At 45.7% G+C, this 12,500-nt stretch overlaps 1 protein-coding gene across 1 annotated transcript in view; it reads right to left on the bottom strand.

Moving 5' to 3' along the window:
* The window catches only part of asap3 (ArfGAP with SH3 domain, ankyrin repeat and PH domain 3), a 61,816-nt gene that overhangs the window by 31,703 nt on the left and 17,613 nt on the right, over positions 1-12,500 (bottom strand). The window contains exons 3-5 of the mRNA XM_048254056.1: positions 9,659-9,804; positions 2,503-2,577; positions 1,765-1,814 (exon numbers count right to left, since the gene is read on the bottom strand). Coding sequence (XP_048110013.1) covers positions 1,765-1,814; positions 2,503-2,577; positions 9,659-9,804 — 271 coding nt within the window. The remainder of the gene's footprint in view (positions 1-1,764; positions 1,815-2,502; positions 2,578-9,658; positions 9,805-12,500) is intronic.

A 12,500-nucleotide genomic window follows, 5' to 3' on the forward strand; every position in this document is an offset into this window, starting at 1 on the left:
ATCATAACCAGTGACAAAATTGTGTCTTGTCTTGCTAGATATTAGGCTTTGTGTAATATATGTTTGTTTGATGTATGGTGTATATTAGGCTTTGTGTAATAAATATTTGTTTGATGTATGGTGTATATTAGGCTTTGTGTAATATATGTTTTGTTTGATGTATGCTGTATATTAGGCTTTATGTTATATATGTTTTGTTTGATGTATGCTGTATGACTGTATATAAAACAGGGGAATTCTGTGGACCACAACCAGTACCAAGTGTGCCTGGCTAGATAACACTGATTCAGATGCAGTGCTTTGTGTAATACATGCTCTGTAGGACTCGAAATAAACAACATGTATGCAGATTCCTTGGAATGTCCCTGTGTGAGTATTTAGCTTCCCACGTACATTGCATTTTCTGTCAGAGCAGCACAACACACTCTTACAAAACACACTCCCTATTCCTGTGTACAGCCACTTACTGTGAGAGCAGCACAACACACTCTTGAAAAACACACTCCCTGTTCCTGTGTACAGCCTGTGGCCCTGCCCATACGTTCCCAACATGTCTGCTGTGGCGTGCGGGTGTGTTGCATCACATCCTGTCTGGCCTGAGCTGTGCGTGATGCAGCTGAAGAGACAGCACTGGTGAAATCGGCAGCTCATCAGAGACCCAGAGGTCATGTCTGGCATGTCACGTCACACCGCAAACCACAAGGATTATGGGTAGTGCCGGGTTGAGCCCCAGATTACAGCACAGTGTATTTCCTACGACCAAACTGGTCGAGCAAGGTGCTGTCAACAAAAATAGTGTGTGTGTGTGTGTGTGTGTGTCCTGCCCCCTCCTGTGTAAAGTATAGGTAAATATACTCTTTTGAGGGAAATTTGGTCTCTGCAATTATCCCAATCCGTGAAACACACTCAGCACACAGTGAACACACAGTGAGGTGAAGCACACACTAATCCCGGCGCAGTGAGCTGCCTGCAACAAAAGCGGCGCTCGGGGAGCAGTGAGGGGTTAGGTGCCTTCGAACCGGCAACCCTCCGGTTCCAAGTCCGAGGCCCTAGGCCACGGCTGCCCCTAAAGGCTGATATTATGGCATACTAGCGCTACAGGCCCACCTACCCAGAGCAACTCAGGGTTCAGTGCTACCAGACTGTATTGGTTGACGTCAACAAAAGTCATAAACTAATTTTTTTGGCCTCATGCTGACAGTATAGGAAGTTAGCCTCTCAAGTCATCAGTGATTGCGTTTCATATAGCATCAGTGCAGCTACATAATGCTAATGCTAACTGAGAGAGAGAGGAGAGAAGAGGAGAGAGAGGAGAGGAGAGAGAGGAGGAGAGAGAGGAGAGGAGAGAGAGGAGAAGAGAGAGAGAGGAGAAGAGAGGAGAGGAGAGGAGAGGAGAGGAGAAGAGAGAGAGGAGAGGAGAGAGGGGAGAGGAGAGAGAGGAGAAGAGAGAGAGGAGAAGAGAGAGAGGAGAGAGGATAAGAGAGAGGGGAGAGGAGAGAGAGGAGAGAGAGGAGAAGAGGAGAGAGAGGAGAAGAGAGAGGAGAAGAGAAAGAGGAGAAGAGAGGAGAGGAGAGAGAGGAGAGAGAGAGGAGAGGAGAGAGAGGAGAAGAGAGAGGGGAGAGGAGAGAGGAGAGGAGGATGAGACCAAAGTCTCACCGCTTGCCAAAGTATTGTGGCGTAAGCTGCACTCCAAAGCAGAGGGAACCAATCAAATTCCACTCGTTCAAATGCAAATGTTTTATATGTGCAGCACCAGAGACTCACACTTTGACGTCATAGTCCTTCCAGCTCTTCTCCATCTGTTTCTTCAGCTCCTGAGTGATGCAGAGAGAGAGAGAGAGAGAGAGAGAGAGGGAGAGAGGGAGAGGGAAAGAGAGAGGGAGAGAGAGAGGGAGAGAGGGAGAGAGAAAGAGAGAAAGAGAGAGAGAGAGAGAGAGAGAGAGAAGAGAAACACATGAGAAAGGATCCAGCTGGGCCGAGTTGGAGCCCAATAACAAACAGATTTATACAGTTTCAACTTTATTGCCTTATATGACTGGGGAGGTCCACCAGTGACCAGACATGACACTAAAACACACACACACACACACAGACACACACACACAGAAAAACAAACAAAAATATACAAACATACACATATACATACACACAACAATTCAAAACACACTCAGATACACATGCACACACACACACACACACACACACACACACACACACGCACGCACACGCACACGCACACGCAAACACACCTCCTCATTCTGATAATGCAAAGGGAGATTAAGTGAGGATGTTGGTTGCACAACAGCAGCAGCAGACAGAGACACACCTCTACCGGCCTGTGAAACATGGCTGCTGCTTTCATCACACACACACACACAAACACAGATATGTGTGTGTGTGTGTGTGTGTGTGTGTGTGTGTGTGTGTGTCTGTGTCAGAGGAGACGAGAGGAGGAAGGGAAAGGAGGAAGAGGAAGATGATGAAGGTTTGCCGGAGACTCACCAGTCGACTGTCCCGCAGCTCATTCTTCAGCACGTTCTCCAGAGGGAAGGAGAGGATGTTGTTCAGGTTCTGCACCTGGGTGGACAACACAGAGAGACAGACAGCTCGTCAGAGACACTTGCAGACAGACAGACAGACAGTGTTGGTATATACCATATATAGCATAGTTCTATGTGTACAGTCAATGGTAATAGAGTATACATTTGGTTGTTCATATATACCATAATATACAGTTCTATATGTACAGTCAATGGTAATAGAGTATACATTTGGTTGTTCATGGCTTCTGATCTGCGGGGTCTTGTGAGCTCAGAGTCCTGCTCCATGCACTAGTTTTAACGTGTCAGTTCAACGTAAATATGTGTTGATACACATGACAGACAGACAGGCAGTTTTAACATGTCAGTTCAACATAAATATGTGTTGATACACATGACAGACAGACAGACAGACAGTTTTAACGTGTCAGTTCAACATAAATATGTGTTGATACGCATGACAGACAGACAGACAGTTTTAACGTGTCAGTTCAACATAAATATGTGTTGATACACATGACAGACAGACAGGCAGTTTTAACGTGTCAGTTCAACATAAATATGTGTTGATACACATGACAGACAGACAGACAGTTTTAACGTGTCAGTTCAACATAAATATGTGTTGATACACATGACAGACAGAGAGACAGGCAGGCAGACGGACAGGCAATCCAACAGTCTGTCTGTCTCATGCTGTACAACAGGCTATTCCACCTCAGGGAAGAGAGACAGAGATCAACACACACAGATATGGACAAAGGGTCTGGCATTCTGATGGAACACACAGAGAGAGAGAGAGAGAGAGAGAGAGAGAGAGAGAGAGAGAGAGAGAGAGAGAGAGAGAGAGAGAGAGAGACTGACAGACAGATACACACAAACACACACAAACTGACAGACCGGCGTACACACACGCACACAAACACACACAGCAACAAGGCTATGTGAAAGTCTACGTCTGATTCTATAATCACATCGCAGTTTTCCACATTTCCAACTCTGCTCTCTAGTTCCCAAAGACCAATGTGGAGGCTTTGATTCAGACAGAGTAGTTGGGAAAAGGGACATGTCAAATCACAGCAGAACACCTCAATCAAATATGTAAACTGAGACTGGGCTTTACGGATGGCAGCTGTGTGTGTGTGTGTGTGTGTGTGTGTGTGTGTGTGTGTGTGTGTGTGTGTGCGTGTAAGCCCAAACCTTAAGGGGGTAATGAGGTGGTGGTGGCATTCTAGTGGCTACTGGCCAGAGGGTGGCCAATAAAAAACCTCAGCCGCTTTCTGTGAGTAAGGCATCCATAGTGTGCATGTGCATGCGTGTGCGTGTGCATAGATAGATAGATAGATAGATACTTTACTATTGATCCCCGATTCAAGTGTGTGTGCGTCTGAAGGTGTGTGTGTGTGTGTGTGTGTGTGTGTGTGTGTGTGTGTGAATGAGTAAGTCATATCTGAAGGCCTTGACCTGTATGCCCCCCCACCCCCACATGCAGTAAACATAGAGGGTGTGAGCAGGAGGACGGGATCCTATGTGCAACAACATGGGACTGGACAGCCTATTGGACAGACTAGCCTATTGGCCAGCCTATTGGACAGACTAGCCTATTGGACAGCCTATTGGACAGAGTAGCCTATTGGACAGCCTATTGGACAGCCTATTGGACAGCCTATTGGACAGACTAGCCTATTGGACAGCCTAGCCTACTGGACAGCCTATTGGACAGCCTATTGGACAGACTAGCCTATTGGACAGCCTATTGGACAGACTATTGGACAGACTAGCCTATTGGACAGCCTAGCCTACTGGACAGCCTATTGGACAGCCTATTGGACAGACTAGCCTATTGGACAGCCTATTGGACAGACTAGCCTATTGGACAGACTAGCCTATTGGACAGACTATTGGACAGACTAGCCTATTGGACAGACTAGCCTATTGGACAGACTGTTGGACAGAGTAGCCTATTGGACAGACTATTGGACAGACTAGCCTATTGGACAGACTATTGGACAGACAAGCCTATTGGACAGACAAGCCTATTGGACAGACTATTGGACAGACTAGCCTATTGGACAGACTATTGGACAGACAAGCCTATTGGACAGACTATTGGACAGCCTAGCCTATTGGACAGACTATTGGACAGCCTAGCCTATTGGACAGACTAGCCTATTGGACAGACTAGCCTATTGGACAGCCTATTGGACAGACTAGCCTATTGGAAAGACTATTGGACAGACTAGCCTATTGGACAGACTATTGGACAGACTAGCCTATTGGACAGACTATTGGACAGACTATTGGACAGACTAGACTATTGGACAGACTAGACTATTGGACAGACTAGCCTATTGGACAGACTATTGGACAGACAGACTAGACTTTGACAGACTATTGGACAGACTAGCCTATTGGACAGACTATTGGACAGACTAGACTATTGGACAGACTAGACTATTGGACAGACTAGACTATTGGACAGACTATTGGACAGACTAGCCTATTGGACAGACTATTGGACTGACTAGCCTATTGGACAGACTATTGCTTATCTGCACATCACTCTCTGGCCCTGAGAGTGAGAGAGCACCTTAACAATGGAACAGGCCAACTCTGTCTGTGTGTGTGTGTGTGTGTGTGTGTGTGTGTGTGTGTGTGTGTGTGTGTGTTTTTATGTCTCTGTGCATGTGAGCGTGTGCGTGCGCGTGTGTGTGTCTATGTGTGTAAGTGTGTGTCTGTGTGTGCCTGTGTGTGTCTATGTGTGTGTGTATGTGCATGTGTGTGCCTGTGTGTGTCTATGTGTGTGTGTGTGTGTCTGTGTGCATGTGTGTGTGTCAGGGATGGAAATTAAATATTTTTTCTACCTGCCACTGTGGCTGGTGGATTCCAAAATCTACCAGCCACTCAACTTTTTTACCAGCCACTAGAGAAACGGCATGAAAATGTGATATCATGATTATAGTAGGCTACCCAAAATGATAACCGGTAATCGGCATTATTGCGATATGACTAAAATGTGCTGAGTTTTGCCCTAAACCTGTCCTCCAAGCACAGTAGCAACAAAACTAAAGGTCAACAGAACCACATTCATATGCTATAGTGTCTTGTCATAAAAGTGGTGTGGCTCCTTTAAGACCCCGTTTGTGTGAGTTCTGGAGCATCCTATAATCCAACTCTCTACTTGATCTAACTATAGTGTACATCATCTGATTTAAATATTTACAGGTATCAAGGTTATATTTAACATTTAGCATTTATTTTCTATTTGGCCCGTAATGAAATCATGCACTGAACAATTTAAGCACAGCTCAGCTTTAAGAAATGTAATATGCATGCTTAGCATTTTGTGAAACTACATTGGAAAAACTCTGGTTGTACAGTTATCTAGGCGATATTGTTAACATTTATTTTGTATTTGGCTTATCATATATGACAAAAGCCCAACGCTGGAGACCATGTAGACATTTGCTTCAATTTCAAAACCGATTACTCGAACGGCATAACTTGTTTAAGGGAATGCTTTACACCTTTATGCTCGTAAGTTCAGCTATTTATTCTGATAATGGTTTGTAATTTCTTTGAATGAAAAGTTTGTGAGATATTCCATCACGCGGCGAATGGGTGTGGAGATGTCCGCCTGTCTGCCTCATAGGTCTGAATAGCAGCGCATCGCGGGCCGGATTAAAATACCAAGGCCTACGGGCCAATTCAAAAGATAACTACGTGAGAATATTAGCCTGTGAAGATATAACGCAGATCCACAGATCTCACTAGATTTTATGTCTATGCAGTCATCCTGAAATAATCTAGCAGTGGCACATGAAAGCATAGTGACAGTTTCTTAATGGTAGTGAAGTGAAAGTGAAGCTTGCACCAGTGCCTATAGGCTATGCTGCGGTGGCGGCTCACTACGAAGTTGTAGAACTTCAAATCAGCTGATTTACCCCTTATAGGCTGGTAACCGTCATTTGTAACCGTCAATAAGTATGAAAATTAGACCGGATCTGACTATTTGTGGTACGCTAGCTCTACCCGCCACAGTGGCTGGTAAGTTGACCAAATTCACCCGCCAGCGCACAAAACTACCTGCATTTGGCGGGGGGCGGGTGGTTAATTTCCATCCCTGGTGTGTGTGTGTCTATGTGTGTAAGTGTGTGTGTCTGTGTGCATGTGCGTGCCTGTGTGTGTCTATGTGTGTGTGTCTGTGTGCATGTGTGTGCCTGTGTGTGTGTGTGTGTGTGCCCCCCGGCCCCCCCACATAAACATAGTCAGTGGTTAGCAGAAGGACAAGCTCCTTTGGGAAGTGGAAGAAAGAGAAACTAAGTTCATGTGTTTGTGCAACATATTACACAACTAAACACACTCACCTTCCTCTTAGTGGCTTTACCGACACACTGCCCTGACGTCACCAAAACTCCCCAACATTCTACTTGGCTCTCTGATTATGAGCGATAACCAATCAACCACAGGTTAAGTTAAGTTACTTTTTATTTGTCCTCTGCATTTAAGCCATCCATAGGTAGTGTACACACACACACACACACACACACACACACACACACACACACACACACACACACACCACACACTAGGGGAGTGTGAGTGAGCTCATCAGGAACACACACACACATACTAGGAGCACACACACTCAGCCCCCTGATCCAGCGCCCATGGAGCAGTTGGGGTTACGGGCTTTGCTCAAGGGCACCTCATCCGTGTGTGTGTGTGTGTGTGTGTGTGTGTGACAATGCTGTTCAATCTCTAGCCCCACCGACATATTACCTACCAGTCAGGGATTGAAGCGGCCACCCTTCGGTTTCCAGTCAGGTAGGCCCCCACAAGCTCCTTCCACTAGGCCATGGGGTGGATACAACACTGGCCCCCACAAGCTCCTTCCACTAGGCCATGGGGTGGATACAACACTGGCCCCCACAACCTCCTTCCACTAGGCCATGGGGTGGATACAACACTGGCCCCCACAAGCTCCTTCCACTAGGCCATGGGGTGGATACAACACTGGCCCCCACAACCTCCTTCCACTAGGCCATGGGGTGGATACAACACTGGCCCCCACAACCTCCTTCCACTAGGCCATGGGGTGGCCACTACACTGGATAAAGAAACTAACGTTCTTCTTCCGCCTCTTCTAAAGATGGACTAAGTGGAGTTGGTGATGAAATGAGCGCTACTCTGCACTGCCAGGGGGTGACGGGGAAACGGGACGTTTTCTCCCGGTGAGGAGCTTCCTGTGGAAATGTGGCGAACAACGCTCCACAAAAGAGTAAATATTGTTGTATCTGTAGCAGGGAGAGTGGGGGGGCTGGCTTGTGGGGGAAACTGACAGTTTGGCCTGATTTAGCCGGTGCCTGGTCTCCCTAGAGACCGGATGATTGACAGCCTGGCAGGGAGACGGAGGCAAGGGGGGCGGTCCACTCATGTGCTCCGTCTGGAATGCATTAGCATCGCCATGGACACTATCAGTAGGAGGGGTTCCGGAACTCTCCAGCACAAGAGGCCCTAGTCTGCAGCTGTTGAATCCCCACTGTCTGACCACAGAACACACACACATGCACACACACACACACACACACACACACACTTTTGAGCCAATTCAGGAACACACACATGTATGCACGCTGTTATGTGTACACGTGTGCATCTGCAAACATGCTCACTTTAACTGTGCATACACCTCTGAGTCCATTGAAACACACATATACACACACACAGCTGTACAACCACTGCCTCTTCTGCACCAGATAAATCAAAGCATGAGGGGAACACACGTACAGATGTATGCTGGGTAATGGAAGCAATTTCAACACACACAGACACAGACAAACACACACACACACACACACACACACACACACACACACACACACACTGGATTACAGACTTCACGTCTTGGCTCTCTGTGTTGGCTGAACCCCGTTTTCGGGGAGACTCGAACCGTTAAATCATCTTTATTTCTGTGCGCCCGAGGTTGTGTGACATCCTACAGGACTAATGCTAGTCTCCTGCCTCTAGTTTATATGGACACCAGGCCGTATGTCCTGCTGAAGGTGATTTACTCCACTCTGTGTGCATGAGCAGAGACAGCTCCAATGGAAACCCCTGACCCCAGAGAGAGATGTCAGCCACGTTTCCAGTACACACACACACACACACACACACACACACACACACACACACAAACACACTCACTCACTCACGCACACACACACACACACACACTGTAAAATAGCAAAGACAATAGCCCAAGACTTATTGACTTATTTTAGATTTTATTTTTAACAAGACTATAGCCCAATACTTATTTTAGATTTTATTTTTAACAAGACTATGGCCCAAGACTTTTATACAGTTGTTCTAGAATCAATGTCTTGTAACCTTGTTGTTTGAATGGTCGATATTTCACAATACAGTTCTTCTACAATCACTTCCTATTCAAGCCTATTGCAGTCCAGCATGACTAGCCTAGAACCAGTTTGGGTCTTACTCACAGACTACTAAACACCGCAGGCATGATTGGGAGAAAGGCCAGGCCAGACTTTAGACATGGGGAGAGAGAGAAAACATCCAAGTGTGATCTCACCCCATTCAGAAACTGAGCCGACTGAGTAAGCTGCTTCTTAATCCACTTCAATTGAAGAATTAGTCTGTCTCGATCCATAATGCAACCCAGTGTCTTCGAGACCCGACTGTATCAATCCATAATGCAACGCAACGCCTCAGAGACCTGACTGTCTCCATACATAATGCTACGCAACCCTCTGGAGAACCTTCGGAGAACTGATGTGGACTCACAGCTCCTGAGTCACATTATGTACCATTACCACACAAACCACACCCCCAGACACACACACACACACACACTAGTTAATCTCCAGCAATTCCATACAACACACACACCAACTACTTACTGACCATGCACACGTGTGTATGAGTATACCCAGTGTTTCCATCACACAGGTGCACACACACATACAATTGAATCATTTTATTGGAATCCTAAAGATATAATTTCACATCCAAAAGTGTGTACTAAGTGTGTGTACAAGTTGTACCAGTCCAACATGATGTTGATGTCTCCAAGCACACACACACACACTCACCAGGTTTTTGAAGAGTGCGGTGACCTCACGTGTGAAGACGGCCAAGTTGAGGAAGCCAGTGGAGACCTCGTTATTGTCCTGGCACAGGTGGCTGTTCCCCAGGTTCTCCAACACCTCTATATACTGGTCCTTGTTCTCCACATGCGCTGGAACACACACACACACACACACACACATTAGTGCTTTTATTTGGATTAATAGTAAGACGATGGTGAAGGTGACCGTGACTGTGAGGAAGAGGTCAACTGAATTCACAAGATCAAAATGCAATTTTATGCAATTCTATTAAATTATTTTTAGCATTTATTTACATAGTGTTTAATAATAAATAATAAATTAGTAGTTTTGCACCTTATCATATAGACAATTTGGCAAAACAACTCAATTGTGTGAAAATGTGTTCATTCTCGGTTGACAACATATACACATAATGCCACAGACTCAACATATAATAACACCACAGACTCAACATATAATACCACAGACTCAACATATAATAATACCACAGTCTCTTCTGACTTTTTGTTTTGTGTGTGTGTGTGTGTGTGTGTGTGTGTGTGTGTGTGTGTGTGTGTGTGTGTGTGTGTGTGTGTGAGTGAGAGTTCATGGATGTTCCCAAGGCCCCAACACACAAGAACAACTCAGGCGGAGGCTGAAGGATTGATTCAGGCGGTCTACCAAGGATTCATATTTCAGATATGCAAGCACTATGCAGGCTGCACTGACATTGAGATGTATACACACGCACACATACATACACAGATACACTCGTATATACATACATGTCACACACACACAAACACACACGCACACACACGCACACACACGCACACACACACACACACACACACACACACACACACACACACACACACACACACACAGTATGGGGCTCAAAACACAAAACTAAAGATAAGCAGACAGAATCAGTCAGAAACTCTCTCATCAGAGATCTCCAGTCTAAGGGGGTTAAACTCTCTTTGAGTCAGTGGTTCCCTGAAATAAAAACATGTGCTTTTGGTAGTCAGAAAACCAGAGACTTGGAGCCTAAATGCAAACAGCCAATCAAAACACGACCATGTTTTTCAAACCTCAACATCTGAGTCATCTGCAGGCATAACTGTGTAGTGAGCTGGAATGAGGAGGTTGGGTGTGTGTGTGTGTGGGGTCATGAAGAACTATGAGGGCCCTCACAAAGGGAGTGAGTGCTTACTGCGGGTCTCCGCTCCAAAAGGGTCGTGACCTCCCCCTTCACTTACTCAGACTGTTTGAAATGTTTATACTGGAAGGCTAGTACTCCCAAGGTAATGACACCAAGATATTTAACTTGCTGTAAGCCATATGTTTCAATACTGAAGTTCATTGTCTTTCACAGAGACGCATAACTAACATTTAAGTGCATAGAGATGGATAACATAAGTGCATAAGGATGACAAGCATAGAGATATCTCACACTGGTAAATAGAGATATCTCAGGTGTATAGGGAATGCATGCATATGCACAGACATGGCCAGCAAGCATAGATGTGCAGACATGGCAAGCACAAGTGTACAGAGAAGGGTAGGGGTAGAGGTGGCTAGCATAGGTATAAAGAGATGGTTAGCACAGGTGTAGAGGTATACCTAGCTAGCATAGGTATTCAGAGATGGTTAGCACAGGTGTAGAGATATACCTAGCTAGTATAGGTATAGAGAGATGGTTAGCACAGGTGTAGAGTTATATCTAGCTAGCATATGTGTACAGAGATGGTTAGCACAGGTGTATAGCCAACACTGGTCTATAGTGGTTAGCACAGGTGTATGATAACCAACACTGGTGTATATGATAGCCAACACTGGTGTATAGTGGTTAGCACAGGTGTATGATAACCAACACTGGTGTATATGATAGCCAACACTGGTGTATAGTGGTTAGCACAGGTGTATGATAGCCAACACTGGTGTATAGTGGTTAGCACAGGTGTATGATAGCCAACACTGGTGAATAGAGATGGTTAGCACAGGTGTATGATAGCCAACACTGGTGTATAGTGGTTAGCACAGGTATATGATAGCCAACACTGGTGTACAGTGGTTAGCACAGGTGTATGATAGCCAACACTGGTGTATAGTGGTTAGCACAGGTGTATGATAGCCAACACTGGTGTATAGTGGCAGCACAGGTGTATGATAGCCAACACTGGTGAATAGAGATGGTTAGCACAGGTGCAAGATAGCCAACACCGGTGTATAGTGGTTAGCACAGGAGGATAGCCAACACTGGTGTATAGTGGTTAGCACAGGTGTATGATAGCCAACACTGGTGTATAGTGGTTAGCACAGGTGTATGATAGCCAACACTGGTGTATAGTGGTTAGCACAGGTGTAAGATAGCCAACACTGGTGTATAGTGGTTAGCACAGGTGTAAGATAGCCTATAGTGGTTAGCACAGGTGTATGATAGCCTATAGTGGTTAGCACAGGTGTATGATAGCCAACACTGGTGTATAGTGGTTAGCACAGGTGTATGATAGCCAACACTGGTGAATAGTGGTTAGCACAGGTGTATGATAGCCAACACTGGTGTACAGTGGTTAGCACAGGTGTATGATAGCCAACACTGGTGAATAGAGATGGTGCAGAGAAAGAGGGAAAGTCCTGTTCCCGCCCTGGTAAGGTCTTGAGTTGTATAATCTTCAAGACAATCGATTAGATCATCGGCTTCAACTGGGCTGGGTATGATACAGCCAGCACAATTCGGTTAGCATCCCTGCTAACAAAAGCCCACTGCACTGGGAGCTAACTCCCACTTGGCTAGGTCTGGCCTATCTGTTCAAGAACAGCCAACATCGCTTACAACAGC

This window comes from Alosa alosa, chromosome 1, assembly GCF_017589495.1.
Source record: "Alosa alosa isolate M-15738 ecotype Scorff River chromosome 1, AALO_Geno_1.1, whole genome shotgun sequence".
In the NCBI taxonomy this organism is placed as follows: domain Eukaryota; kingdom Metazoa; phylum Chordata; class Actinopteri; order Clupeiformes; family Clupeidae; genus Alosa; species Alosa alosa.